The sequence below is a fragment of the Mus musculus genome, chromosome 7, assembly GCF_000001635.26.
Source record: "Mus musculus strain C57BL/6J chromosome 7, GRCm38.p6 C57BL/6J".
Classification (NCBI taxonomy): domain Eukaryota; kingdom Metazoa; phylum Chordata; class Mammalia; order Rodentia; family Muridae; genus Mus; species Mus musculus.
In genome coordinates this window covers 43,947,186-43,973,291 of record NC_000073.6, presented here as the reverse complement: position 1 = coordinate 43,973,291, position 26,106 = coordinate 43,947,186, and the positions used below count along the sequence as shown (strand labels likewise).

At 48.7% G+C, this 26,106-nt stretch overlaps 2 protein-coding genes and 1 pseudogene across 2 annotated transcripts; all 3 read right to left on the bottom strand.

Moving 5' to 3' along the window:
- Nucleotides 1–1,973: 1,973 nt before the first annotated feature.
- Nucleotides 1,974–6,541, bottom strand: Klk1b1 (kallikrein 1-related peptidase b1). Its single transcript, NM_010645.3, has 5 exons — nucleotides 6,460–6,541; nucleotides 3,886–4,045; nucleotides 2,781–3,067; nucleotides 2,548–2,684; nucleotides 1,974–2,174 (listed from the first exon to the last, which is right to left on the bottom strand). The coding sequence occupies exons 1-5, from the start codon at nucleotides 6,503–6,505 to the stop codon at nucleotides 2,019–2,021; spliced, it is 786 nt and encodes a 261-aa protein (NP_034775.1). The 5' UTR covers nucleotides 6,506–6,541; the 3' UTR covers nucleotides 1,974–2,018.
- Klk1b2-ps (kallikrein 1-related peptidase b2, pseudogene) lies at nucleotides 10,296–14,512 on the bottom strand (annotated as a pseudogene).
- Klk1b8 (kallikrein 1-related peptidase b8) lies at nucleotides 18,348–22,626 on the bottom strand. Its single transcript, NM_008457.3, has 5 exons — nucleotides 22,556–22,626; nucleotides 20,441–20,600; nucleotides 19,155–19,441; nucleotides 18,922–19,058; nucleotides 18,348–18,552 (listed from the first exon to the last, which is right to left on the bottom strand). Exons 1-5 carry the CDS (start codon nucleotides 22,599–22,601, stop codon nucleotides 18,397–18,399), a joined length of 786 nt encoding a protein of 261 aa, NP_032483.1. The 5' UTR covers nucleotides 22,602–22,626; the 3' UTR covers nucleotides 18,348–18,396.
- Nucleotides 22,627–26,106: the final 3,480 nt, after the last annotated feature.

Genomic DNA, 26,106 nt, shown 5'->3' with positions numbered 1-26,106 from the left:
GGGTAACTGCAGTTATCTCTCCAACTTCTCTCCCCAGTTTACATTCAAATGAGTAACAGCTTCATATTTCTGGCCCTGGCACTATGCCTCATTATCCTGTCCACCATGTTCCTCTCCTTTCGACCAGTCTGCTGACACCTGAACAAGATAGACTTCATCTTCAATTTCCTCAGCATTGGCATCCTTAAGTGTTGGCAAGGACAAGGGAAACTGGGAATCCTTCACCAAACCCCAGAGCCTCCTCATACCCAGAGGTGGGGCTAGATTTCCAGTTCTACTGCTCTTAGGGAGAGGGGTGTCTATGTGTCTTTCTTGGGTTTTCTCTGTAGCTCAGGCTGGCTGTGGACTCACTCTGTAGTCTATTCTGGTTTTGAATATGCCATTCTCTTGCCTCGGCATCATAAATAGCTAGGATTAAAAACTTATGCCCACTATTTTTGACTGAAGGCCTTGTCTCCCAGTTTCTATTCCCCTCTGAGTGTATATCCATTTGTCCTGTCTGTGTGTGTGTGTGTGTGTGTGTTTTATGTGTATACACATGTGTGTTTACTTGTGACAAGTCAGGGAGTTTGTCTCTGTCTCTCTCATTTTGGGGGTGGTGGTGTTTCCTGTCTATCCTTCTGTCCTCCTCTCGCCCAACCCCAGTGCAGGACTCCTGATTCACCTCAGCCTGACTCTCTTTGTGCTCAAATGCAATAGGCTGTGCCCGAGGCCACAGGTATCCTACCAGCTGGCCTTCTACCTGTGATGGTGTCTTGATGCTTTGGGCTGGTGAGGGCAGGGACTCAGATGGAAGCTTGGGGTCTGGGCAGGGCAGAAGTGTAGCCTAGATGAGGGGGACAGCATTCAGAGTGGAGTTGGGACTTGGGGTGTGGCTTTGAGTAGAGGACCCATGAGGACTCTTCCTCAGGAAATTTGTCCTTTCTCAACCAAGTGCAGATGTGGAGCTACAGTTTGCCTTCCATGGAGTGGAGGCTCAGCTATTTGTGTTGGGCCTCGTGACACCAGTGGTCGTTGATGCAGGAGCAGACCATTTTGGATAAAATTTTTGAGAGTCTGTCCAGATGATGGCAGCTGTAACCAGCTCTGTAAAATAACATAGGGCTCCCCCAATAGAGAAACACCACAACTTCTAAGGACACTGAAGAGTCTCTGCAGCCAGATGTCTCTACCTATATTCCTGTAATTCAGTTTCCATCAGATCTCCCTTGAGGTCTCTTAATTCCCCTGAGAGCAGGTTGCACCCTTGGGACATGGGTGACAAGCCCAGTTCCCCAGGCTAGGGCCTACTCCTTGCTGCCTGAGTCTTCCCAGGGACCCTGCTCAGGAAGTACTCCAGTACTTTCTCAACTGAGGCTATGTCCCACTTAGCAGACACTGGTTTGTAGTCCCATGCAACTGGAACAGTGTGTCCCTTTACCCAAGATGGGTGACTCTCTGCCCCAAAGGACATGGTTCTAAGTCACTCTTCATCCTTTGGTCCAGTCCTACCAGGGACATCCCCTCCAGGGGGCCCAGGTGAACACTGTGTAGCCTAGCCTTGGGACTAGTCCTGCCCTTCTGTGGACAGACTCCTACCCAGGAAGTCAAAGCTTAATTAACGTAACACCCCTGCCTCCTTCCTGGCTTCCCCAACACAGTACAACTTGGTTTGCTGTCTAAATTCTCTGTGTCTGACTGTTTATCATCTCTTCTGCTTCCAGTGTAGGATGAGCATAGCTACAGTTGAACTTTCTGATGTCTCTAACTTTTTGCTCTGTGATCTGAGAATTTTCCTTGCCAGAGGAGACTCAAGTGGCATCCGTGAGTTTGCCTGAGCCTTTTGTCTACATTTGTTTCAACCCTGTCCCTTTAGCCAACAGTACATGTACACCTGTCCCTTGCTGATCTACTTTGGAAATCCTGATCTTAGCTGAGGGAATCATGATTGGGTATCACACTCTAGTAGGACAGAGAATGTCAGACCTTGAACTCATTTGTTGCATGGTGGATTTTATTGAGAACAGACAGTGTGTCACTCAGGGGTTTTGGGCCAAAGTGTCTTTGATCCAGGAGGTGAACTTAATAAGTTTGGTGTAGACGCCCGGCTTTTTGGGTTCACCACATGGGTTATAGCCCCATGATGTGAGACCTTGGAGAACACCATCACAGATCAGTGGGCCTCCTGAGTCTCCCTGAAAGAAGGACAGGGACAGGAGTAAGGCAGGGCCTGGCAGTTGGATTCTACTCAACAAGCTGGAACTGACTCCCAGGGGATAAACACAGGGACTCTAAGAGGCAGCTCTGTTCAATAGGTAAGAACACAGATCTTAGAAGGCCATCTCTTCCAGAGACATGGAGCGGGGGTGAGGGGTTGACTAGACAGTCCCCTAAGCGATGTCACAGAGGAGAAATAGTACCAGCTACAGGATCCTCCCCTCCCAGTGCACATCCCGTCCATAGGGAAGGATGCAAAGAGCCTGCTTAGTCAGGGTGTTGAAGTGGGAACCAAGAACCTCAGTTCCCTCTTACAGGCCTTCACCTCACTGCAGGGAGGGTCTGTCTCACCTTACAAGTGTCTTTGCCTCCACCCTTCACTCCTGCACACAGCATGACATCTGTGACTTTCTGTACATAGGCTTTGTCACAGTCCTCATTAGGCAGGAGCTTGAGGTTCACACACTGGAGATCTTTTGCATATTGGACTGTGGATCAGGAGGCAAGAGGGTGGTGAGCAGGTGCCAGCTAAGTCCTTTCTGCCCCTCCTCCACACCCAGCTGTGTTGCTTGGACCAGACTCACACTTGACAGGTATAATGCTGCCCCAGCCTGAGGCAAGGCATGTGCTCCCCAGCTTGGGCTCCTCAGTGGGCAGGGCGATGGGCTTCACAACATCTGTGATGTCAGCAGGCTTGCTGAGGCGGAGCAGCATCAGGTCATAGCTGTAGTCGTCCTGAGGATTTTGGATGCGGTTCCGATGGAGGCTCATGTTGTAGCAAGGGTGAAGGAAGCTTTTGCTGACTAATCGGTGCTGAGCAGAGGGTTCATCTTGGTATAGGTTGTTTTTGCCCAGCCAAACGTTGTTCTTTCTAGAGGGCATGAAATGACATGGAGAGATTGAGAAGAGGCAACCAAGGAGAGTTAAAAAGTATAGGAGAAGAGGGGAAAGAGGGAAGCAGGAAGAGAAAGACTCAGAGAGAGAAAAACACAAGACAGACAGACACACACACACTTGGAAGAGGTAGTAAGGAGGAGTGGCAGACCTGAGAGCTGCTCAGGTGCAGCTAGGACAGGTCTGTACTTCCCCAGCAGGTAAGGCCTGACCTGCAGCCCAAGGTCTGAGCTCTCTCTTACCTTCCTAGCATCCAGGTCTCTCACTGAACTCAGTTACCTCACCCAGCTCCAGTTACGACCAGCCCTTCTCTGTGTGTCCTCAGAGTGACAGTAGGTCCTAAATGCAGATCTGGTCTAAGGAGAGTAAGGACTTCTCTCACAGCCTACCTTCATGGACAGCACTTTCTATCATCAAGGGCTGGTTAGGATTTGTCCCCACTATGGGCAGTAGTGATACAAGAGAACACATGAGACCCAGACCCAGACAGATGTTGTCAGAGTTCCAAGGAAGAGACACACAGTGAGAGATGGCCAGGAAGACACTCTGATGTGATACAGACAGTAGACAGACAGACAGACAGACAGACAGACAGACAGACAGACAAAAAATAAGACAGAAAAGAAAGAAACAGTACTCTGAACCCAAGGCTGGGATGGAGGAGCAAAGAGAGACCCAGGATATCATGGATAGACTTTCAGCCAGTCCTAACCACCTGCCCTACAGTACCCCAGCTTGTCCCGTCGTCATGATCTATGGCTGCCACCCTGCTTTTCTGTCTCCACCCTTACTCACTCATAATAGCAGTGGGCAGCTGTGAGAACCCAGTTGGCATCCAACAGGACTCCCCCGCATATATATTCCTTGTAGCGGTACACAGCCACATGCCAGGGCTGGGAGTTCTTCTCACATTTAAATCCTCCAACTATTCGAGACTGGACAGGAGGTGCAGCATCTGCAAAGTGGCAATGGGGGAGGGGAGAGTTGGCACATGTAGGGAGGTGCACTTTTGGGGGACAAAGTTAAGCAGGACAGGGTTCAGGGGACATTGTCAGGTGATCTGGGCAAAGGACCCGTATATGGCTGGTCTTGGATAGGGAGATCTATGCTGTGGGTACAGAAATAACTCTAGAATCAAGAATTGGGTATAGTATCAGGCCACTTTATAGTTTTTTTTAATTATTATTATTTTTTATTAGGTATTTTCTTCATTTAAATTTCCAATGCTATCCCAAAAGTCCCCCATACCCTCCCCCCACATTCCCCTACCCACCCACTCACACTTCTTGGCCCTGGTGTTCCCCTGTACTGAGGCATATAAAGTTTGCAAGACCTATGGGCCTCTCTTTCCACCTGAGGAATACCGAATGGCTGAGAAGCACCTGATAAAATGTTCAGCATCCTTAATCATCAGGGAATTGCAAATCAAAACAACCCTGAGACTCCACCTCACACCAATCAGAATGGCTAAGATCAAAAATTCAGGTGACAGCAGATGCTGGCGAGGATATGGAGAAAGAGGAACACTCCTCCATTGTTGGTGGGATTGCAAGCTTGTACAACCACTGTGGAAATCACTTTATAGTTTTTGACTAAAGGACAGATGGGCAATGAGAAAGAGAGAAAGAGAGAGGGACAGAGAGAGAGACAGAGAGAGAGAGAGACAGTGAGAAAAAGAGACAGAGAGAGCATGAGACAAAGACACTGACAGAGAGAGACAGAGAGAGACTTCCTGTTCATTTTTATTCCAATGAGAATCCTCTGATTTGGAATTTAGAGTCTCCAAGGCTTGAGAAAAGACCACTGCCTTGGCTGGGTTTTGGGAATTCTGGAAAGGGTGAGGTCGCAGGAAACTGGATCTCAATGAATAAATGAATCCAGGAAAGGGAGCTGGGGTTGATTTTTGGTTTCTTTGGTTGGGTGTGAAGTGGCAGCTGGAATGGAGAGAGTGAGGGGATCCAGATAAAAGGTGCGTGGGCTCCTGTTTGTGTCTGTGGTGGAGATGGCATCTAAGAGGTGTGGATCTCCCTAAGAAAGGAGTTTGATATGGTGCGAGCAGTTAGAGGTGGAAAATCTGGAAGTCTGTGACAGACAGGATCTGCTTCTTGTGGATGTGGAACAAGTAATATGAGTATTGGAGAGGCTCAGAGTTCTTTTTGAGGCAGCCTCAGGACAAGACTGGAAACATAGTTACAGCAAGTCAGGCCACTCTGAGGTAGAGAGGCAAGCCAAGCTGATGTGAGGTACTAGGGTTAAGCATTGGGGTCTTTGTGGTGTCCTGCACAGAGTGGGAGCTAGAACTGTGCAGTGGAGCTCTAGGGAGATGGGATGGCAGCCTTACTCTCAGGCAGTAAGGCATGAGAGGGAAGAGCAGGCCAAGCCACAGCATTTGGAAACAGGAAATCTTGGCAAGCCATGCATAAGCCGCACTTCTCTGTAACCCCAGTAAACAGCAGGCTGAGGCAAAAGAATTGCCATGGACGGAAGAGAAGCCTGGGCTACATCATGAGACACTAACTCAGATCTTATTCCAAAATGCTGGACTGGAGATGGCTTGGTTGCTACAAGATTGCTCATGTAAACCTTAAGACTGGAGCTAAACCTTCCAGACCCCAAGGAAAAAGTCAGGTGTGATGCTGTGCACCTGTAACCCCAGATCTGGGGAGGTGGAAACAGGAAGATTCCCCCGAGGCTTGCTGCACAGTCATCTTAGCCTAACAGGAACTCTCCATACAGTGAGAGACCCAGTCTCAGGTGGCGAGTGATTGATGAAGATACATGATGTCCATGTCTGGTGTCTCCAACCTGATCCCTTCTCTAAAAAACCAGACGAAACCAAAAAGTCATTGGATAGGTATATGCACATTTTTCCCACAGCACAAAGGGGAGTAACCCATCTTATATCACAAGCCAATTTGAGAAGTGAAAGTTTTGGTAGAAACTGGGCAATTTAAGAAGAGTAGCACCAGTTGTCAGGATGTGGCAAACACAGTTGAAGCGTGGCAGTTAGAGGATTTAAGCAGGCCTCTGACTTAGAGTTTGTGTTATGAGGCTCTAGGAAAAATAATGAACTGTAGGGAAATCTGAGGTCCTAAGTTTGGTAAGAGGTTGGGTTCCTTAGAAAGACTGGAGAAGACCAGAGATGGTTATGTGTCCAAGGAAGAGGAGAAATTACTGGAAAGTGGGAGGGAACAGGGGCCTGTCCCGGGAGCAAGGAATGTGAGGGACCTGGCAGTGTACAGGGCCAGAAAAGGAGGAGCAGGTGGTGCTCATGATGTAGCTGGGGAGAGGGGCAAGGGGAAAGGGACAGCCAGGGCCTAAGTAAGCAGGGGAGTGAGGGCTGTGTCCCCTCCCATTCCCTCATCTCACCAATCCCTCCTAGGGACAGGGCTAGGAACAGGATCAGGAACCACATGGTAACAGGTGTTCAGGAGCAGCAGGCAGTGAGCTTGGAGCTGTTGAGGCTCCTTAGGGAGACTTTAAATCCCTCATTCTCCCCACAGCCCCTCCTCTGTCCTGTTGCCACCCAGATGCTGACAAAGCCCTGCCCTTGCTGACAGGGTTGGATTCTCTACTTGCACCATCCTGGCTGTGGTAAGGGATGACCTCGTTGCACCCACTGTCCAGAAGGCTCTAGGTCACCCTGGATACATTCCCAAGAATGAGATTGGGAGGGCAATTCCTGCTGTTTCTGGAACTGTTAGTGTTCCGGGTACTGGAGCCAGATGGCAAGGTCGTGGAAATGGTGACTTGGTATGAATGGTGGGTAGTGGAGCAAGTGCTGCCTAACCCACAACTTTAAGGAAGGTCCTGTACCTCAAGTCCAAGATTATCCCAGAAAGTTGCAGTTAGAACAGAGTCTTTCACAAGTGATAGCCTAGAGGGCTGCAAGCTCCCTGCAGATACAAATCCTTTCTTGGAGAATGCCAAAATGCTTCCTTTTTGGACTTGGAACTCTGGATCACTGATTTTATTGTTTCTAAGAGAAGCTTGGGAGCAGTGTATAGCAGTGCACTCCTCTAATACCAGTACTTTGAAGCCAGGTGGATCTGTGTGATTTTAGGCTCTAGTATTCTGTGATGTAGACCAACCTAGTCTACATAGTGACTTTCAAGACAGCCAAGGTTATATATAGAGCTGTCTCAAAACAAACCTATAAAATAAAATGAATAAAAGTTATGGTGCACATTACCATGGCCTGATCAGTCTTTTATTCAAAAGTATGAAAATTCAGGTTATTCCAGGGGAGTGTCACCTGTCCTGAACAATGTTGGGGTCACTATGACTTTTCCCTTCCTCATCTCCTAGATCAGGAGCTACATTTTGAGGTTAGCCAAGCCAGGGTTCATGTGAGACCCTTTCTCAAGAAACAGCAACCAGAAAATGTCACTTCCCTCCAGGAGCCTCATTAAGGGTTCAGCTTGGCAGCTGCATATTTTGGTGCACACCTTTGATCCCAGAACTTAGGAGTCAGGGGCTGGTGGATCTTGGTGAGGTCCAGGTTAGACTGTGCACATAGTGTATTTAGGCCAGTGAAACTACACAGGGAGACTTTGTCTCAAACGTTAAAACATCAAGAAGTCAGCATGGGTTCTGGTACAGAGAAGGGGAAATACCCAGCCTTTGACACCTACTTACTGTTGCAGGTTTCAGACCCATCCCCTCTTGTTGAGCATCTAGACTATTTCAGCTCTCATGGCAGTTAGCACATTTGACCTGGGTGTATTCCTGTGTGCCCTGTAAGCTCCAAGAAGGCCAGGCTAACCCTAATCCAGGGTAAGTGAGGACCTGGTGATCAACTGGCCACCAAGTTCTCCTCTGAGCCCTAGGCCTCTGTGCTGAAGTTTTTCTGAAAATTGCACTGTTCTTTGCTCTAAAGGACAAGAGAGGAAGCCTGCATTCATCCACTTGTGAGTACATCCATGCACTTGATCTTTTTGTATGTCTTCAAGCACACATAATCATGCTGGAGTTTGAGATAGGTGTACTGCACCGGAAGAGTCCAGTGCATGAGAATAGAAAGAGATGAAGTGGTGCTGGAGATGAGCTCCAAACAGCATCCACAGGGAACAGGTTGTAGATGAGGGGGAATATGTAAATGAGGAAGAAGATGAAGGTTTGTATGCATTGAGAGAGAGGGGAGAAAAGATCCAGGTCCCAGAATTTTTTCCCTCCCTTGCTGTCCTGCTCTATTCCTGGGAGGAGGACTGAAATTTTGTCCTACGAGGCTGGTCCCTCATGTTCATCTTCTTGGTAACTTTGTTGGTGTTCAGTATAATGGATGTGTGAATACCTATGTGCACCGAGCATACACTGGATTCATAGCCTCTGGATTGACTGCAGGGGGCATAAATATGACAACGTGGGACAAATCTCTGGTCAGTGAATATATAGACTGGGGGTTCATTCCATTGTGTTCTAGAGGTGGCTGTGTGGGTGGTATACTGCCACTCTCCCAGGACTCTTTCTGGGGGTCTAGGTTTGGGCTCACAGTGGGGACATCATCGATGGTAGGTCATTCAATGAGTTGCAGTAGAGTTACTTTAGAATTTCTAGGGAATGATTTTGTTAATGTGAGTGGAGGTGATGTTTTTTCCTTTATACCTCTTTTTTATGGGAATTTCTGAAGTCAGCACCCAGTGCCTTACACAAACACTCCACAGGGTCTCTACTACTGAGCCACACCCCCAGAAGAACCTCATTGGAGACTCTAGGCAGTTGCTGTACCTCAGAACCATTTCCTGACCCTCATTGTGGGATGGATTCTAGACAGCTACATTCCCTTCTTCTGCACTCTTTGTAACATGTCTGTTTAGCCCAGGCTGACCTCCAACTCAATGTGTATCTGTGGACAACCATGATTTTCTGATCCTCCTCCCAGTTGCAGGGATCACAGGCATGTGCTGCAGACTCAGCTCAGCACAGTGTTGAGAATGAAATGCAGGCTGCTCACAGCTATGCAAATATTCTGCCAAAAAAAGATACATCAAGACCCCTCGACTGCTTTTACCTTGTATTTAGAACAGAAAAGATCAATGTGTCTCTAACTTCACAGTCAGAACATGAAAAGACATTCCCCCACTCCCTTCCAGCTGCTGGAGTACTTAGGTTGTGCTCCAATGGTGTGAGAGGAAGGAGAGAGGAAGCTAGACTGGGGGAGGGGAGGGAGAGAGAGAGGGGGGGAGAGAGAGAGAGAGAGAGAGAGAGAGAGAGAGAGAGAGAGAGAGAGAGAGAGAAAGAGAGAGAGAGAGAGGTTTGAATGACTAATGACTGTAGTTATCTTTCCAACTTTCCTCCCCAGTTCACATTCACATGAGCAAGGGCTTCATAATTCTGGCCCTGGAACTATGCTTCATCCTCCTGCCCACCATGTTCTTCTCCTTTCGACCAGTCTGCTGCTGCCTGAAGAAGATAGACTTCATCTTCAGTTTCCTTAGCATTGGAATCAATATGTGTTGGCAAGGACAAGGGTGTCTGGGGATCCTCCATTTAACCCCAGTGCCTCCTCCTACCCAGAGTTGTTGGTAGATTTCCAGTTCTGTCTATCTTTCTGACCTTCTCTGGCCCTTCTTCGGATTCTCTGATACTCTTAGCTGTGGTTATGTCCCTCTAAACAGACAGTGGTTTGTGGTCCTGTGCAGCAGCAGTGTGGCCCTTTTCCTAAGATGGGTATTACTCTGTCCCACAGGACATGGTTCTAAGTCACTCTTCATCCTTTGATCCAGCCCTACCAAAGAAACCCCCTCCAGTGGCCACTGGGAGCAGAGACACTGCAGCCTACCTAGCCTTTGGGGCAGTCCCTGCCCTTCTGTGCACAAATTCTTCTCCAGCGAGCCAAGGCTGTATTAACAAAACACCCCAGCCCAACCTAAGAAACTCAGGTAGGCAGTCTGAATTCGGAGCGTCTGACTGTTTATCATCCCTTCGGCTTCCAGTATAGGATCAGGCCTAGCTGGAGTCTCCCATTCTGATCTCTTTAGACTTTTCCTCTGTGATATGAACATTTTCTTTGCCAGAGGAGACTCAAGTGGAATCCTTGAGTTGGTCTGAGCCTTTTGTCTGCATTTGTCTCAACCCCATGTCCTTAACCAACAGTACATGTACACCTGTCCCTTGCTGATCTACTTTGGAAGCCCTCACCTTAGCTGAGGGAACCTTGGTTGTGTACTGTATTCCAGTAGGATAGAGACTGTCAGACCTTGAACTCATTTGTTGCATAGTGGATTTTATTGAGAACAGAGGATAATGTGACACTTAGGCATTTTTCGTCATAGTGTCTTTTATCCAGGAGTTAAACTTAATAAGTTTGGTGTAGATGCCCGGCGCATTGGGTTTACTGCATGGGATAGAGCCCCATGATGTGATACCTTGTAGAACACCATCACATATCAGTGGGCCTCCTGAGTCTCCCTGAAAGAAGGAAAGGGACAGCAGTAATGGAGGACCTGACTTTGGAGTCCTACTTGACAACCTGGAACTGACTCCCAGGGAGGAACACAGGGACTCTTAAGAGGCAGCTCTAGTCAGTAGGTGAGGGAATCTAGCTCTTGGGACCTCAGATCGTATGAGAACATTGGTTTGTGGTGAGGGGCTCACAAGACTGTCCCCTAAGACAAGTCTAAGGTGAGAAATCATGCCAGCTACAGGATCCTCCCCTCCCAGTGCACATCCCTTCCATAGGGAAGGATAAAAAGAGCCTGCCTAGTCAGGGTGTTGAAGTGGGAACCAAGAACCTCAGTTCCAGCTTTCAGCCCTTCACCTCACAGCAGAAAGTGGCTGTCTCACCACACAAGTGTCTTTGCCTCCATCCATCTCTCCTACACACACCATGACATCTGTCACCTTCTTATTGTGGTTTTTGTCACAATTCTCATTAGGCAGGAGCTTGAGGTTCACACACTGGAGATCTTTTGCATTTTGGACTGTGGATCAGGAGGCAAGAGGGTGGTGAGCAGGGGCCAGCTACTTCCTCTCTGCCCCTCCTCCACACCCAGCTGTGTTGCTTGGACCAGACTCACACTTGAAAGGTATAGTGCTGCCCCAGCCTGAGGCAAGGCATGTGCTCCCCAGCTTGGGCTCCTTAGTGGGCAGGGAGATGGGCTTCACAACATCTGTGATGTCAGCAGGCTTGCTGAGGTGGAGCAGCATCAGGTCATTGCTTAAGTCGGCCCCAAGAGGTATTTTTTGGATCATCAGGAGGCTCATGTTGAAGCCAGGGTGAGGGAGCTTTTGCTGACCAATTGGTGCTGAGCAGAGGGTTCATCTTGGAATAGCTTGTTTTTGCCCAGCGAAACATTATACTTGCTGGGAGCAGGTAAGGAGATGGAGCAAGTGAGAGGAGGCAATTGGGAGATTGGGTAGAGTAAATAGGAAGGGGTGGGGGAGGAGGGAGTGAGGAAGGAAGAGAGAGTCAGGGACAGAAACACACAAAGATAGAAGATACACACACACACAAAGATACAGAAAAACAAACAGAGAGATAGAAAGGCACGTACATACAGACATACATACATGCATACATACATACAGAGGCAGAGAGGCAGAAGGGACAGAGACAGGAACAGAAGACAAGGGACGAGAGAGGAGGGATGAGGGGTAGGCTTGAGAGCTGCTCAGGTGCAGCTAGGACAGGGCTGAACTTCCCCAGTAGGTAAGGCCTGGCCTGCAGCCCAAGGTCTGAGATCTCTTCACACATCCCACAGTATCCAGCTCTCTGTGTACACGGTTACCTCACCCAGTTCCAGTTCTGACCAGCCCTTCTCTGTGTGTCGTAGAGTGGACAGAAGAGCTGCTCTGAGGAGAGTGAGGACTTCTCTCACCCTCAGGGAAAGCACGTTCTATTCTCAAGGGCTCTGTAGGCCTGGTTCCAACTATTTTTCATATTGATAGAAGATAACTCATGAGACAGACCCAGACAGGTTTGGGCAGAATCCCAAGGCAGAGACACACAGTGACAGATGGCCACGAAGACAATAAGATGTGAATATAGACAAGAGAAAGATTGACAATAAGACAGAAAATAAAGAAACAGGACTCTGGAACCCAAGTCTGGATGCAAGAGTAAAGAGAGACCCAGGAAGTCATGAATAGACTTTCAGCCAGTCCCATCCCCTGCCCTTCATACCCTATCCTGTCCTGTAGCCATGATCTCTGTCTGCCATCCTGCTTTCTTGTCTCCACCCTTACTCACTCATCATAGCAGTGGGCCGCTGTGAGAACCCAGTTGGGGTCCAACAGGACACCCCCACATATATATTTGTTGTAGTGGTACACAGACACATGCCAGGGTTGGGAATTCTTCTCCCATTTAAATCCTCCAACCACCTGAGACTGGACAAGAGGTGCAGCCTCTGCAACAGGGGCAATGGGGGAGGGGAGACTTGGCTCATTTAGGGAGGTGCACTTTTGGGGGACAGAGTTAAGCAGGGATGGGATCAGGGGATATGGGCACGGGTTCTGAAGAAGTGATCCAATATGGCTGGTCTTGGATAGGGAGATGAATGCTGTGGGTACAGAAATAACTCTAGAATCAGGAATCAGGTATAGTGTCAGGCCACCTTATAGTTTTTTTTACTATGGGATAGAAGGGCAATGAGAGAGAAAGAGAGGGGGGAGATGGAGAGGTAGAGAGAGAGAGGAAGAGGGAGAGGGAGAGGAAGAGGGAGAGGGAGAGGGAGAGAGAGAGGGAGAGGGAGAGAGAGAGGGAGAGGGAGAGGGAGAGGGAGAGGGAGAGGGAGAGGGAGAGGGAGAGGGAGAGGGAGAGGGAGAGGGAGAGGGAGAGGGAGAGGGAGAGGGAGAGGGAGAGGGAGAGGGAGAGGGAGAGGGAGAGGGAGATGGAGTTTCTTTAGAGGTTTCTTTAATTGGGCATGAAGTGGCAGCTGGGCTGGAGAGAATGAGGGTTTCCAGAGCAAAGTTGCAGGGTAAAGGCTAGGGCATAGGCTCCTGTTCATGTTTGTGGTGGAGATGACTTCTAAGAGGGGTGGGGCTCCTTAAGAAAGGATTTTGAGTTGGGACAAGCAGTGAGAGAAGGAAATTCTGGGGGTCTGTGAGGAAAAGGCTCTGCTTCCTGTGGAGGTGGGCAAATCATCTGAATATTGGAGAGGCTCAGGGTTCTCTTGGGGGCAGCCTCTGGACAGGGTCAAAAAGTAGTTAGAGCAAGTCAGGGCACTCTGAGGCAGAGAGGAAGACGCAGCTGATGTGAGGAACTAGGGTTAGGCATTGGGGTCTTAGGTGTGTCTTGCACAGAGTGGGAACTAATGCTGTCCTGTGGGGCTCCAGCAAGATGGGATAGGAGCCTGTAACACAGGGAGTGACAAATGAGGGGGAAGAGGAGGCCAAGGCACAGCATTTGGAAAGAGAGGAAAGTTTAGCAAACCATGCATAGCTGTATGCTCTGTAACCCCAGCACACAGCAGGCTGAGGCAGAGGGATTGTCGTGGATGAAGACAAGCCTGGGCTACATTATGAGACACTAACTCAGAACTTATTCCCAAGAGCTGTGCAGGAGATGGCTTGGTTGCTACAGGATTGGCCATGCAAGCATTAGGACCTGACCTGAACCCTCCAGATCCTAGGGAAAAAGTCAGGTGTGACGCTGTGTGATGGTAACCCCAGAGCTGGGTATGTGGAAACAGGAGGATTCCCTTGAGATTTGCTGGACAGTCATCTTAGCCTAAACAGGAAGTCTCCATTCGTGAGAGACACTGCCAATGTTGTGAGTGATTGATGAAGATAATTGTTGTCCAAGTCTAGTGTCTGCCAACTGACCCTTTCTCCAAAAATGAGACTAAACCAAAAAGCCAGCGAGAAGTGACATGGGCATTCTCTCCACACCAGAAAAGCAAGGCTACCCATCTGACCTTATAAGCCAACGTGAGAAGAGGAAGTTTTGGTAGAACCTGAGCTTCTTGGGAAGATGGGGGAGCAGTTGTCATCATGAGGTGAACATAGGTGAAGTCTGGCAGGTGTTGGACATCCTAAGGCTCTAGTGTGGGATTTAAGGGGTTGAGGTATAAGGATCTAGGACAAACAATGAACTGTAATGAAATCCAAGGTCCTAAGTTTGGTAAGAGGTTGGGTTCCTAGAGAGCCTGGAAAATGCCAGAGATTGCCAGGTGTCTAAGAAAGAGGGGAAAGTTCTGGAAAGTGGGAGTAGACAGGGGCCTGTCCTGTGAGCAAGGACTGTGAGGGACCTGGCAGTGTACAGGGCAGAGAAGGAGGAGCAAGTGTTGCTTCGTGATTGAGCTGGGGTGAGGGAAGAGGGGAAAGGAATGTCTAGGGCCAAAGGCAGCAGGAGAGTCAGGGCTGTGACCCCTCCCACTTCCCTCATCTCACCAATCCCTCCTAGGGACAGGGCTAGGAACAGGATCAGGAACCACATGGTAACAGGTGTCCAGGAGCTGCAGGAGGTGAGTTTGGAGCTGTTGAGCCTCCTCAGGGCGACCTTAAAACCCTCATTCTCTCCACAGCCCCTCCCCTGTCCTGTTGCCACCCAGATGCTGACAAAGGCCATCAGTTGCTGACAGAGGTGGACTCCCTGCAGTCCCACTCCCTGCTGTGGTGAGCAAGGGCTCCATTGTACCTGCTGTCCAGTAGGCCCTAGGTCACCCTGGTTACCTTCCCAAGGATGAGACTGGGAGGGCAATTCCTGCTGTTTCTGGAACTGTTAGTGTTCCCGGTACCGGAGCCAGATGGCAAGGTCGTGGCAATGGTGAATTGGTGTGATAGGAGGGTAGTGGAGCGAGTGCTGCCAAAACACACCTCTAAGGAAGGTCCTGTACCTCAAGTCCAAGATTATCCCAGAAAATTGCAGTTAGAACAGAGTCTTTCACAAGTGATAGCCTAGAGGGCTGCAAGCTCCCGGCAGATACAAATCCTTTCTTGGAGAATGCCAAAACGCTTTCTTTTTGGACTTAGAACTCTGGATCACTGATTGTATTGTTCCTGTGAGAAGTTTGAGAGCTGGGTATAGTGGTGCACACATCCAATACCAGTACTTTGAAGCCAGAGCCAGGTTGATCTGTGTGATTTTAGGCTCTAGGATTCTGTGATATAGACCAACCTAGTCTAAATAGTGACTTATAAGACAGCCAGAATATAGATAGAGCTATCTCAAAACAAACCTATAAAATAAAATGAATAAAAGTTATGGTACACATTACTATGGCCTGATCAGTCTTTTATTCAAAAGTATGAAAATTCAGGTTATTCCAGGGGAGTGTCACCTGTCCTGAACAATGTTGGGGTCACTATGACTTTTCCCTTCCTCATCTCCTAGATCGGGAGCTACATTTTGAGGTTAGCCAAGCCAGGGTTCATGTGAGACTCTTTCTCAAGAAACAGCAACCAGAAAATGTCACTTCCCTCCAGGAGCCTCATTAAGAGTTCAGTTTGGCAGCTGCATATTTTGGTGCACACCTTTGATCCCAGAACTTAGGAGTCAGGGGCTAGTGCATCTTGGTGAGGTCCAGGTTAGACTGTGCACATAGTGTACTCAGGCCAGTGAAACAACACAGGGAGACTTTGTCTCAAATGTTAAAACATCAAGAAGTCAGCATGTGTTCTGGTGCAGAGAAGGAGAAATACCTAGCCTTTGACACCTACTTACTGTTGCAGGTTTCAGACCCATCCCCTCTCGTTGAGCCTCTAGACTATTTCAGCTCTCATGGCAGTTAGCACATTTGACCTGGGTGTATTCATGTGTGCCCTGTAAGCTCCAAGAAGGCCAGGCTAGCCCTAATCCAGGGTAAGTGAGGACCTGGTGATCAATTGGCCACATAGTTCTCTTCTGAATTCTAGGCCTCTGTGCCCAAGTTTTTCTGAAATCTACACTGTTCTTTGCTCTAAAGGACAAGAGAAGAAGCATGCATTCATCCACTTGTGAGTACATTCATGCAATTAATCTTTAATGTATGTCTTCAAGCATACATAATCCATGCGGGAGTTTGAGATAGGTGTACTGCACCGGAAGAGTCCAGTGCATGAAAATGGAAAGAGATGAAGTGGTGCTGGAGATGAGCTTCAAACAGCATCCACAGCAAACAGGTTGTAAATGATGGGGAATATGTAAATGAGGAAGAGGATGAATGTTTGTATGCATTGAGAGAGGGGAGAAAAGAGTCAGGTCCCAGAATTTTTTCCCTCCCCTGATATCCTGCCCTGTTCCTGGGAGGAGGAATGAAATTTTGTCCTACAAGGCTGGTCCCTCATGTTCATCTTCCTGGAAACTTTGTTGGTGTTCAGTGTAACGGATGTGCAATTACCTATGTGCACCATGCATACAGTGGATTCATCTGCCTCCGGATTGATTGCAGGGGGTATAAATGTGACAACGTGGGACAAATCACTGGTCAGTAAATATGTAGACTGGGGGTTTATTCCATTGTGTTCTAGAGGTGGCTGTGTGGGTGGGATACTACCACTGTCCCGGGAGTCTTTCTGGGGTCTAGGTTTGGGTTCACAGTGGGGACATCATTGTTGGTGGGACACTCTATAAGTTGCAGTAGAGTTATTTTAGAATTTCTAGGGAATGATTTTGTTAATGTGAGTGGAGGTGATGTCTTTTTCCTTTATACCTCTTTTTTTTCCCATTTTTTATTAGGTATTTAGCTCATTTACATTTCCAATGCTTATAGGGGAGGAGGAGGGGGTTTCCGAAGACAGCACCTAGTGCCTTACACAAACCCTCCACAGGGTCTCTACTACTGAGCTACACCCTCAGAAGAACCTCATTGGAGACTCTAGGCAGGTGCTGTATCTCTGAACCATTTCCTGTCCCTCATTGTGGGATGGATTCTAGACAGCTACATTCCCTCCCTCTGCCTTGTTTGTGAGAGGTCTATGTAGCCCAGGCTGACCTCCAGCTCAATGTGTATCTGTGGACAACCATGATTTTCTGATCCTCCTCCTACTTGCAGACATCACAGGCATGTGCTGCAGACTCAGCTCAGTACAGTGCCGAAGATGAAATGCAGGAAGCTCATATCTAGGCAAATATTCTGCCAACGAAGACACAACACCAACACAGTTGACTGCTTTTACCTTTATTTGGAAAGAGATAAGATTTATTTGCCTCTAAACTGCTCAGGCAGAATACGAAAAGGCATTCTTCCCCATCTCCTGGAGTACCTAGGTTGGGCTCCTCATGGTGTGAGAGGAAGGAGAGAGAGAGATAGAGAGAGAGAGAGAGAGCTAGAGAGAGAGAGAGACAGACAGAGAAACAGAGTAAGAGGAGAGAGAAAGGGAAAGAGAGAGACAGAGAGGAGAGAAAGGGAGAGAGAGAGAGAGAGAGAGAGAGAGAGAGAGAGAGAGAGAGAGAGAGAGAGAGATGTCTGAAGTTATCTCTCCAACTTCCTTCCCCAGTTTACATTCACATGAACAAAGGCTTCATATTTCTGGCCCTCGCACTATGCCTCATCCTCCTGCCCTCCTTTTGACCAGTCAGCTGCCTCTTGAACAAGATAGACTTCATCTTCAGTTTCCTCAGCATTGGCATCAATATGTGTTGGCAACGACGGTGGTGACTGGGTTTCCTCCACTGAAACTCAGAGCTTCCTCCTACCCAGAGTTGTGGCTAGATTTCCAGTTCTGTCTAGTCTTCTGTCCTTCTCTGGCCCTTCTCTGGAAGTTCTCAGAACTCTTAGCTGTGGCTATGTCACTCTAAACAGACAGTGGTTTGTGGTCCTGAGCATAAGCAGCAGTGTGGCCCTTTTCCCAAGATTGGTGATTCTCTGTCCCACAGGACATGGTTCTAAGTCACTCCTCAACCTTTGGTCCAGCCCTAACATAGAAATCCCCTCCAGTGGCCACTGGGAGCAGAGACACTGCAGCCTACCTAGCCTTTGGGGCAGTCCCTGCTCTTCTGGGGACAGACCCTTCTCCAGTGAGTCAAGGCTTTATTAACATAACACCCCAGCCTAATTCAAGAAACCCAGGGTTGTCAGTCTGAATTCGCAGTCTCTGACTGTTTATCATCCCTTCGGCTTCCAGTATAGGGTCAGGCCTAGCTGGAGTCTCCCATTCTGATCTCTCTAGCCTTTTCCTCTGTGATCTGAGCATTTTTCTTGCCAGAGGAGACTCAGTGGCATTCTTGAGTTGGTCTGAGCCTTTTGTCTGCATTTGTCTCAACCCCATGTCCTTAGCCAACAGTACATGTCCACCTGTCCCTTGCTAATCTACTTTGGAAGTCCTGACCTTAGCTGAGGGAACCTTGGTTGTGTACCTCACTCTAGTAGGACAAAGAATGTCAGACCTTGAACTCATTTGCTTCATGGTGGGTTTTATTGAGAACATGGGATAATGTGACACTCAGGAATTTTTCGTCATAGTATCTTTTATCCAGGAGTTGAACTTAATAAGGTTGGTGTACATGGCTGGTACACCAGGTTTACCGCATGGTATAGGGCCTGTTGATGTGATACCTTGGAGAACACTATCACAGATCAATGGGCCTCCGGAGTCACCCTAAAGAAGGACAGGGACAGGATTAAGGCAAGACCTGGCAGTTGGATTCTAGTAGACAACCTGGAACTGATTCCCAAGGGGATTAATACAGGGACTCTAAAAGTAGCTCTATCAGTAGGTGAGGGAATCTAGCTCTTGGGTGGCCATCTCTTCCAGGGACATGGAGTTGTGGTGAGTGGTGGATTTGACAGTCCCCTAAGACAAATCACAGTGAAGAAATAGTACCAGCTACAGGATCCTCCCCTCCCAGGGCGCATCCCTTCCATAGGGAAGAATGCAAAGATTCTAGTCAGGGTGTTGAAGTGGAAACCAAGAACTTCAGTTCTCTCTTTTAGCCCTTCACCTCATGGCAGGGAGAGGCTGTCTCACCTTGCAAATGTTTTTGCCTCCACTCATCTCTCCTGCACACAGCATGACATCTGTCACCTTCACATTGTGGTTTTCTATACAGTTCTTAATAGGCAGGAGCTTGAGGAACACACACTGGAGATCATCTGGCTTTTGCCCTGTGGATCAGGGAGAAAGTGGGTGGTGAGCAGGACCCAGTCGAGTGTTCTCTGCCCCTCCTCCACACCCAGCATTGTTCCTTGGAGAAGACTCACATTTCGTGGGTGTAATGCTGCCCCAGCCTGAGGCTAGGCATGTGCTCCCCAGTTTTGACTCCTTCGTGGGCAGGGTGATGGGCTTCACAGCATCTGTGATGTCAGCAGGCTTGCTGAGGCGGAGCAGCATCAGGTCATTGCTGAAGTCAGCCCCAGGAGGTATCTCTTTGAGTGTCAGGAGGCTCATGTTGAAGCCAGGGTGAGGGAAGCTTTTGCTGACCAATCGGTGTTGAGCAGAGGGTTCCTCTTGGAATAACTTGTTTTTGCCCAGCCAAACCTCATACTGGCTGGGAGACAGGGAGGGAGATGGAGCAAGTAAGAGGAGGCAATGGGGAGATTGGATAGAGTAAATAGGAAGGGGTGTGGGAGGAGGAACGGAGGAAGGAAGAGAGTCAGGGACAGAAACATACACAGACAGAAAGATACACACACACACACACACACACACACACACACACACACACACACACACTCAGAAAAAGATACAGAAAAACAAACAGAGAGACAGAAAGGCACATAAATACATACATACATACACAAACATACATACATACATACATACATACATACATACATACATACATACATACATATGTAAGAGAGACAGAAAGAGATAAAGACAGGAACATAAGACAAAGGAAGAGGGGGCAGGAAGGAGCAGAAGGCCTGAGAGCTGCTCAGGTGCAGCTAGGACAGGGCTAAACTTCCCCAGCAGGTAAGGCCTGGCCTGCAGCCCAAGGTCTGAGCTCTCCCCTCCCTCCCCAGCATCCAGCTCTCTCTGTACTCAGTTACCTCACCCAGCTCCAGTTCTGACCAGCCCTTCTCTGTGTGTCCTAGAGTGGACAGAAGGTCCTAAAAACAGAGCTGCTCTGAGGAGAGTGAGGACTTCTCTCACACTCTACCCTCAGGGACAGCACTTTCCATCCTCAGGGGCCCTTTAGGCCTGGTCCCCAGTATGGTCAGTAGTGATAAAAGAGAACACACAAGACCCAGACCCAGACAGGTGTGGGCAGAGTCCCAAGAGAGGGACACACAGTGACAGATGGCCACGGAGACAGTAAGATGTAAATACAGACAGGAGCTGTCTGACAATAAGACAGAAAAAAAAAAAAAAAGAAAAGAAACAGGAATCTGAAGGCAAACCTGAGGGTGGAGTAAAGAGAGATCCAGGAGGTCATGGATAGACTTTCAGCCAGTTCCACTCCACTGCCCTTCAGTACCCCAGCCTGGCCTGGAGTCATGTTCTCTGGCTGCCAACCTGCTTTCCTGTCTCTACCCTTACTCACTCGACATAGCAGTGGGCAGCTGTGAGAACCCAGTTGCGTTCCAACAGGACTCCCCCACAAATGTGTTCCTTGTTGTCATACACAGCCACCTGCCAGGGTTGGGAATTCTTCTCACAGTTAAATCCTCCAACCACCCGAGACTGGAGAGGAGGTGCAGCATCTGCAACAGGGGAAATCGGGGATGGGAGATTTGGCACATGTAGGGAGGTGTACCTTTAGGGGAACAGCTAAGCAGGGCTGGGATCAGGGGACATGGCCAGGGGATCTGGGGGAAGGGACCCATATATGGCTGGTCCTGGATAGGGAGATGAATGCTGTGTGTACAGAAATAACTCTTGAATCAGGAATTGGGTATAATGTCAGGTCACTTTATAGTTTTGGGTTAAGGGAAGACAGGTGAGAGAGAGAGAGAGAGAGAGAGAGAGAGAGAGAGAGAGAGAGAGAGAGAGAACATTCCAGTTTATTCTTAGTCCAATGAGAATGATATCCTCTGATATGGGATTTAGAGTCTCCAAGTTATAAGAAGAAGTCACAACCTTGGCTGGGTTTTGGGAATTCTGGAAGGTGAGGTGTCAGAAAACTAGATTTGAATGAATAAATAAATCCAGGAAAGGGAGCTTGGGGTTGATTTGGGGTTTCTTGGATTGGGCATGAAGTGGCAGCTGGGATGGACAGATTGAGGAGTTTCCAGGTAAAAGGAGCAGGGTCAAGGTTAGGGCGTGGGCTCCTGTTAGGGTCTGTGTTGAAGATAACATCTAAGAGGAATGGGGCTCCATAAGAAAGGATTTTGAGTTGGGACAAGCAGAGAGAGAAGGAAATTCTGGGGGTCTGTGAGGAAAAGGCTCTGCTTCCTGTGGAGGTGGGCAAGAGATCTGGGTATTGGAGAGGCTCAGGGTTCTCTTGGAGGCAGCCTCTGGACAGGTGTGGAAACATAGTTAGAGCAAGTCAGGCCACTGTGAGGGAGAAAGGAGAACCCAGCTGATGTGAGGTACTAGGTAAGGCATTGGGGTCTTTGGGGTTTCCTAAACAGAGTAAGAACTAGAGCTATGCAGTGGGGCTCCGCTGAGAGGAGACAAGAGCCTCCGGCTCAGGGAGTGAGGCATGTGAGGGAAGAGGAGGCCAAAGCAGAGCATTTGGAAACAGGAGATCTTGGCAAGCCATGCATAGCTGCACTTCTCTGTAACCTCAGTACACAGCAGGCTGAGGCAGAGGGATTGCCATGGACTGAAGACAAGCCTGGGCTACATCATGAGACACTAACTCAGAACTTATTCCCAAGAGCTGAGCAGGAGATGGCTTGCTTGCTACACGATTGGTTATGCAAGCATTAGGACCTGAGCTGAACCATCCAGAAACCAGGGAAAATGTCAGGTGTGATGCTGTGTGCCTGTAAACCCAGAGCTGGTTAGGTTGAAACAGGAGGATTCCCTTGAGTTTTGCTGGACAGCCATCTTAGTCTAAACAGAAGTCTCCACTCAGTGAGAGACCCTGCCAATGTTGTGATTGATGAAGATACTTGTTCAAGTCTGGTGTCTGCCAACTGACCCCTTGTCCAAAAATGAGACTAAATCAAAAAGCCAGCGAGAAGTGACCCGGGCATTCTCTCCACACCAGAAAGGGGGGGGCTACCAATCTGACCTTACAAGCCAATGTGAGAAGAGAAAGTTTTGGTAGAAACTGAGCAGCTTGAGGAGATGTGGGACCAGTTGTCATCATGTGGTGAACACGGCTGAGGGGTGGAAGCTGCTGGACAGCCTAAGGCTCTAGTGTGGGATTTAGGCAAGCCTCTGACTCAGGGATTGAGCTATAAGGATCTAGGAAAAACAATGAACTGTAGTGAAACCTGAGGTCTTAAGTTTAGTAAGAGGTTGGGTTCCTTAGAAAGCCTGGAGAAGCCCAGAGATGATCAGGTGTCTAAGAAAGAAGAGAAAGTTCTGGAAAGTGGGAGTGGACAGGGGCCTGTCCTGTGAGTGACTTGACAGTGTGCAGGACAGTGAAGGAGGAGCAGGTGTTCCTCATGATGTAGCTGGGCTGAGGGGAGAGGGGAAAGGAATGATCAGGGCCAAAGGCAGCAGGAGAGTCAGGGCTGTGATCCCTCCCTTTCCCTCATCTCACCAATCCCTCCTAGGGACAGGGCTAGGAACAGGATCAGGAACCTCATGGTAACAGGTGTCCAGGAGCAGCAGGCAGTGAGCTTGGAGCTGGTGAGGTTCCTTGGGGTGACTTTAAAAACCCTCATTCTCCCCACAGCCCCTCCCCTGACCTGTTGCCACCCAGATGCTGACTAAAAGCCATCTCTTGCTGACAGAAGTGTATTCTCTGCACTCCCCTTCCCTGCTGTGGTAAGCATTGGCTCTGTTACACCTGCTGTCCAGTAGGCCCTGGGTCACCCTGGATACCTTCCCAAGGATGAGATTGGGAGGGCAATTCCTCCTGGTGTTGGAACTGTTAGTGTTCCGGGGACCATTGCCAGATGTCAAGGTCGTGGCAATGGTGAATTGGTGTGAACGATGGGTAGTGGAGTGAGTGCTGCCTAACCCACACCTCTAAGGAAGTTCTTGTACCTCAAGACCAAGATTATCCCAGAAAGTTGCAGTTAGAACAGAGTCTTTCACAAGTGATAGCCTAGAGGGCTGCAAGCTCCCTGCAGACACAAACCCTTTCTTGGAGAATGCCAAAATGCTTCCTTTTTGGACTTGGAACTCTGTGTCACTGATTTTATTGTTCCTATGACAAATTTGGGAGCTGGGTGTAGTGGTGCACACCTCCAATACCAGCACTTTGAAGCCAAAGCCAGGTGGATCTGTGTGATTTTAGACTCTAGTATTCTGTGATGTAGACCAACCTAGTCTACATAGTGACTTTCAAGACAGCCAGGGTAATATATAGAGCTGTCTCAAAACAACCCAAATAAAATAAAATAAAATAAAAAAATAAAATAAAATAAATAGAAGTTATGGTGCACATTACCATGGCCTGATCAGTCTTTTATTCAAAAGTATGAAATCTCAGGTTATTCCAGGGGAGTGTCACCCACCCTGAGCCATGTTGGGATAACAATGACCTTTCTCTTCCTCATTTCCTAGATCCTGAGTTACATGTTGAGTTTAGCCAAGCCTGGGCCATGTGAGACCCTTTCTCAAGAAACAGCAACCAGAAAATGCCCCTTCCCTCCAGGAGCCTCATTGAGGGTTCAGCTTGGCAGCTGCATATTTTGGTGCACACCTTTGATCCCAGAACTTAGCAGTAAGGGGCTGGTGGATCTTGGTGAGGTCCAGGTTAGACTGTGCACATAGTGTACTCAGGCCAGTGAAACTACATAGGGAGACTTTGCCTCAAATGTTAAAACATCAAGAAGTCAGCATGCGTTCTGGTACAGAGAAGGGGAAATACCCAGCCTTTGACACCTACTTACTGTTGCAGGTTTCAGACCCATCCCCTCTCGTTGAGCATCTAGACTATTTCAGCTCTCATGGCAGTTAGCACATTTGACCTGGGTGTATTCATGCGTGCCCTGTAAGCTCCAAGAAGACCAGGCTAGCCCTAATCCAGGGTAAGTGAGGACCTGGTGATCAACTGGCCACCAAGTTCTCCTCTGAGCCCTAGGCCTCTGTGCCGAAGTTTTTCTGAAAACTGCACTGTTCTTTGCTCTATAGGATGAGCAAGGAAGCATGCATTCAAGCACTTGTGAGTACACTCATGCACTTGATCTTTCTGTATGTCTTCAGGCACACATAATCATGCTGGAGTTTGAGATAGGTGTACTGCACCGGAAGAGTCCAGTGCATGAGAATGGAAAGAGATGAAGTGGTGCTGGAGATGAGCTTCAAACAGCATCCACAGGGAAGAGGTTGTAGATGAGAGGGGGAAAAGGAAAGGAGGAAGACGATGAAGTTCTGTATGCATCAAGAGAGATTGGAGAAAAGATCTTGTTCCCCATAGCTTTCTCCCTCCCCAGCTGACGTGCTCTGTTACTGGGAGTAGGAAGGGAAGTTGGTCCTACATCTCCATCTTCCTGGTAACTTTGCTTGTGTTCAGTGTAGTGGATGGATGAGATGGCCTATGTGCACGGTCTTTACACTGGTTTCATCTGCCTCTGCATTGACTACAGGGTGCATAAGTGTGCCAAAGTGGGCCAATTCACTGGTCAGTTTATACATCACTGGGGGGGGGGGTCCTTCTATTAGGTGCTAGAGGTGACTCTGAGGGTGGGCCATTGGCACTCTCCCATTTGTCTCTCAGGGGGAGTAGGTTAGGGCTCACAGTGGGGGCATCATTTTTGGTGGTTAACTCTATGAGTGGCAGGAGAGTTATTTTACAATTCATAGGTAGAGATTTGGTCATGTGAGTGGATGTGATGCTTTTTTTTCTTTTGGGGGGGGTGGGGCTTGGGGAGGGTGTTGATGAAGGCAGAACCCATACCCTTACACACACTTCCCAGGGGCTTTACCACTCAGCCACATCCCCAGAAGAACCTCATTGGAGGACTCTAGGCAGGTGCCCTACCTCTGAGCCATGCCCTGCCCCTCATTGTGGGATGGATTCTAGACAGGTGCTGAGGTACATTCCTTCCTCTGCCTTCTTTGAGACAGGGTCTCATGTAGCCCAGGCTGGCCTCCAGCTCAATGTGTAGCTGCAGACAACCTTGTGTTTCTGATCATCCTCCCATGTGCAGGGATCCCAGGCTCGGGCTGCCAGACTCAGCTCAGACTCAGCTCAGCACAGTGCTCAGGGTGAAATGCAGGATGCTCACAGCTAGGCAAGCATTCTGCCAACTAAGACCCAACCCCGGACCTCTGGACTGCCTTTATCTTGTATTTCGAGATAAGATCTATGTGTCTCTAAACAGCTCAGGAAGGCCTTGAAGTAGAACTCCTCCCCTGTTGTTGGAGTACATAGTTTCACCTCCTCATGGTGTGAGAGAAAGAAGAGAGAGAGCTAGAGAGTGAGAGACCGTCTGAGGAAGAGAGAGAGGGGTGGTGGTTGTAACTGCAGTTATCTCTCTGACTCTCCTCCCCAGTTTACATTCACATGAGCAAGGGCTTCATATTTCTGGCCCTGGCACTATGCCTCATCCTTCTGCCCACCATGTTCCTCTCCTTTCGACCAGTCTGCCGCTGCCTGAACAAGATAGACTTCATCTTCAGTTTCCTTAGCATTGGCATCAGAAAGTGTTGGCAAGGACGGGGGTGACTGGGGATCCTCCACTCAACCCCAGAACCTCCTCCTACCCAGAGACGTGGCTAGATTTCCAGCTCTGCTGCTCCTAGGGAGAGGGGTGTCTCTGTCTTTCTTGGGCTTTCTTTGTAGCTCAGGCTGGCTGTGGATTCACTCTGTAGTCCATGCTGGCTTTGAATATGGCATTCTCTTGCCTCAGCATCATAAGTAGCTGGGATTAAAAGCTTATGCCCACTATTGTGACTGATGGCCTTGTCTCACAGTTTCCTTCCACCTCTGAGTGTGTATCCATTTGTCGTGTGTGTGTGTGTGTGTGTGTGTGTGTGTACATGTGTCTATTTGTGGCAGGTCACGGAGGTTTTCTCTGTCTCTCTCTTTTTTTGGGAGGGGGTGTTCCCTGTCTAGCCTTCTGTCCTTCCCTGGCCCCACCTCAGTGCAGGGCTCCTGCTTCTCCTCAGCCTGATTCTCTTTGTGGTCAACTGCAATAG

Bases quoted from the DNA above. Each gene is read 5' to 3' on its own strand.
- Klk1b1 (NM_010645.3), bottom strand. From the start codon at position 6,505: ATGTGGTTCCTGATCCTGTTCCTAGCCCTGTCCCTAGGAGGGATTG. The intron at 2,685-2,780 runs GTGAGTCTGGTC...CCTGATCCACAG, and splicing joins CAGCATTATACCTGTCAAGT to TCCAATATGCAAAAGATCTC. The intron at 2,175-2,547 runs GTGAGACAGACC...TCCTTCTTTCAG, and splicing joins GAGGCAAAGACACTTGTAAG to GGAGACTCAGGAGGCCCACT.
- Klk1b8 (NM_008457.3), bottom strand. From the start codon at position 22,601: ATGAGGTTCCTGATCCTGTTCCTAGCCCTGTCCCTAGGAGGGATTG. The intron at 19,059-19,154 runs GTGAGTCTTCTC...CCTGATCCACAG, and splicing joins CAGCATTACACCCACGAAAT to GGCAAAAGCCAGATGATCTC. The intron at 18,553-18,921 runs GTGAGACAGCCT...GTCCTTCTTTAG, and splicing joins GAGGCAAAAACATTTGCAAG to GGTGACTCCGGAGGCCCATT.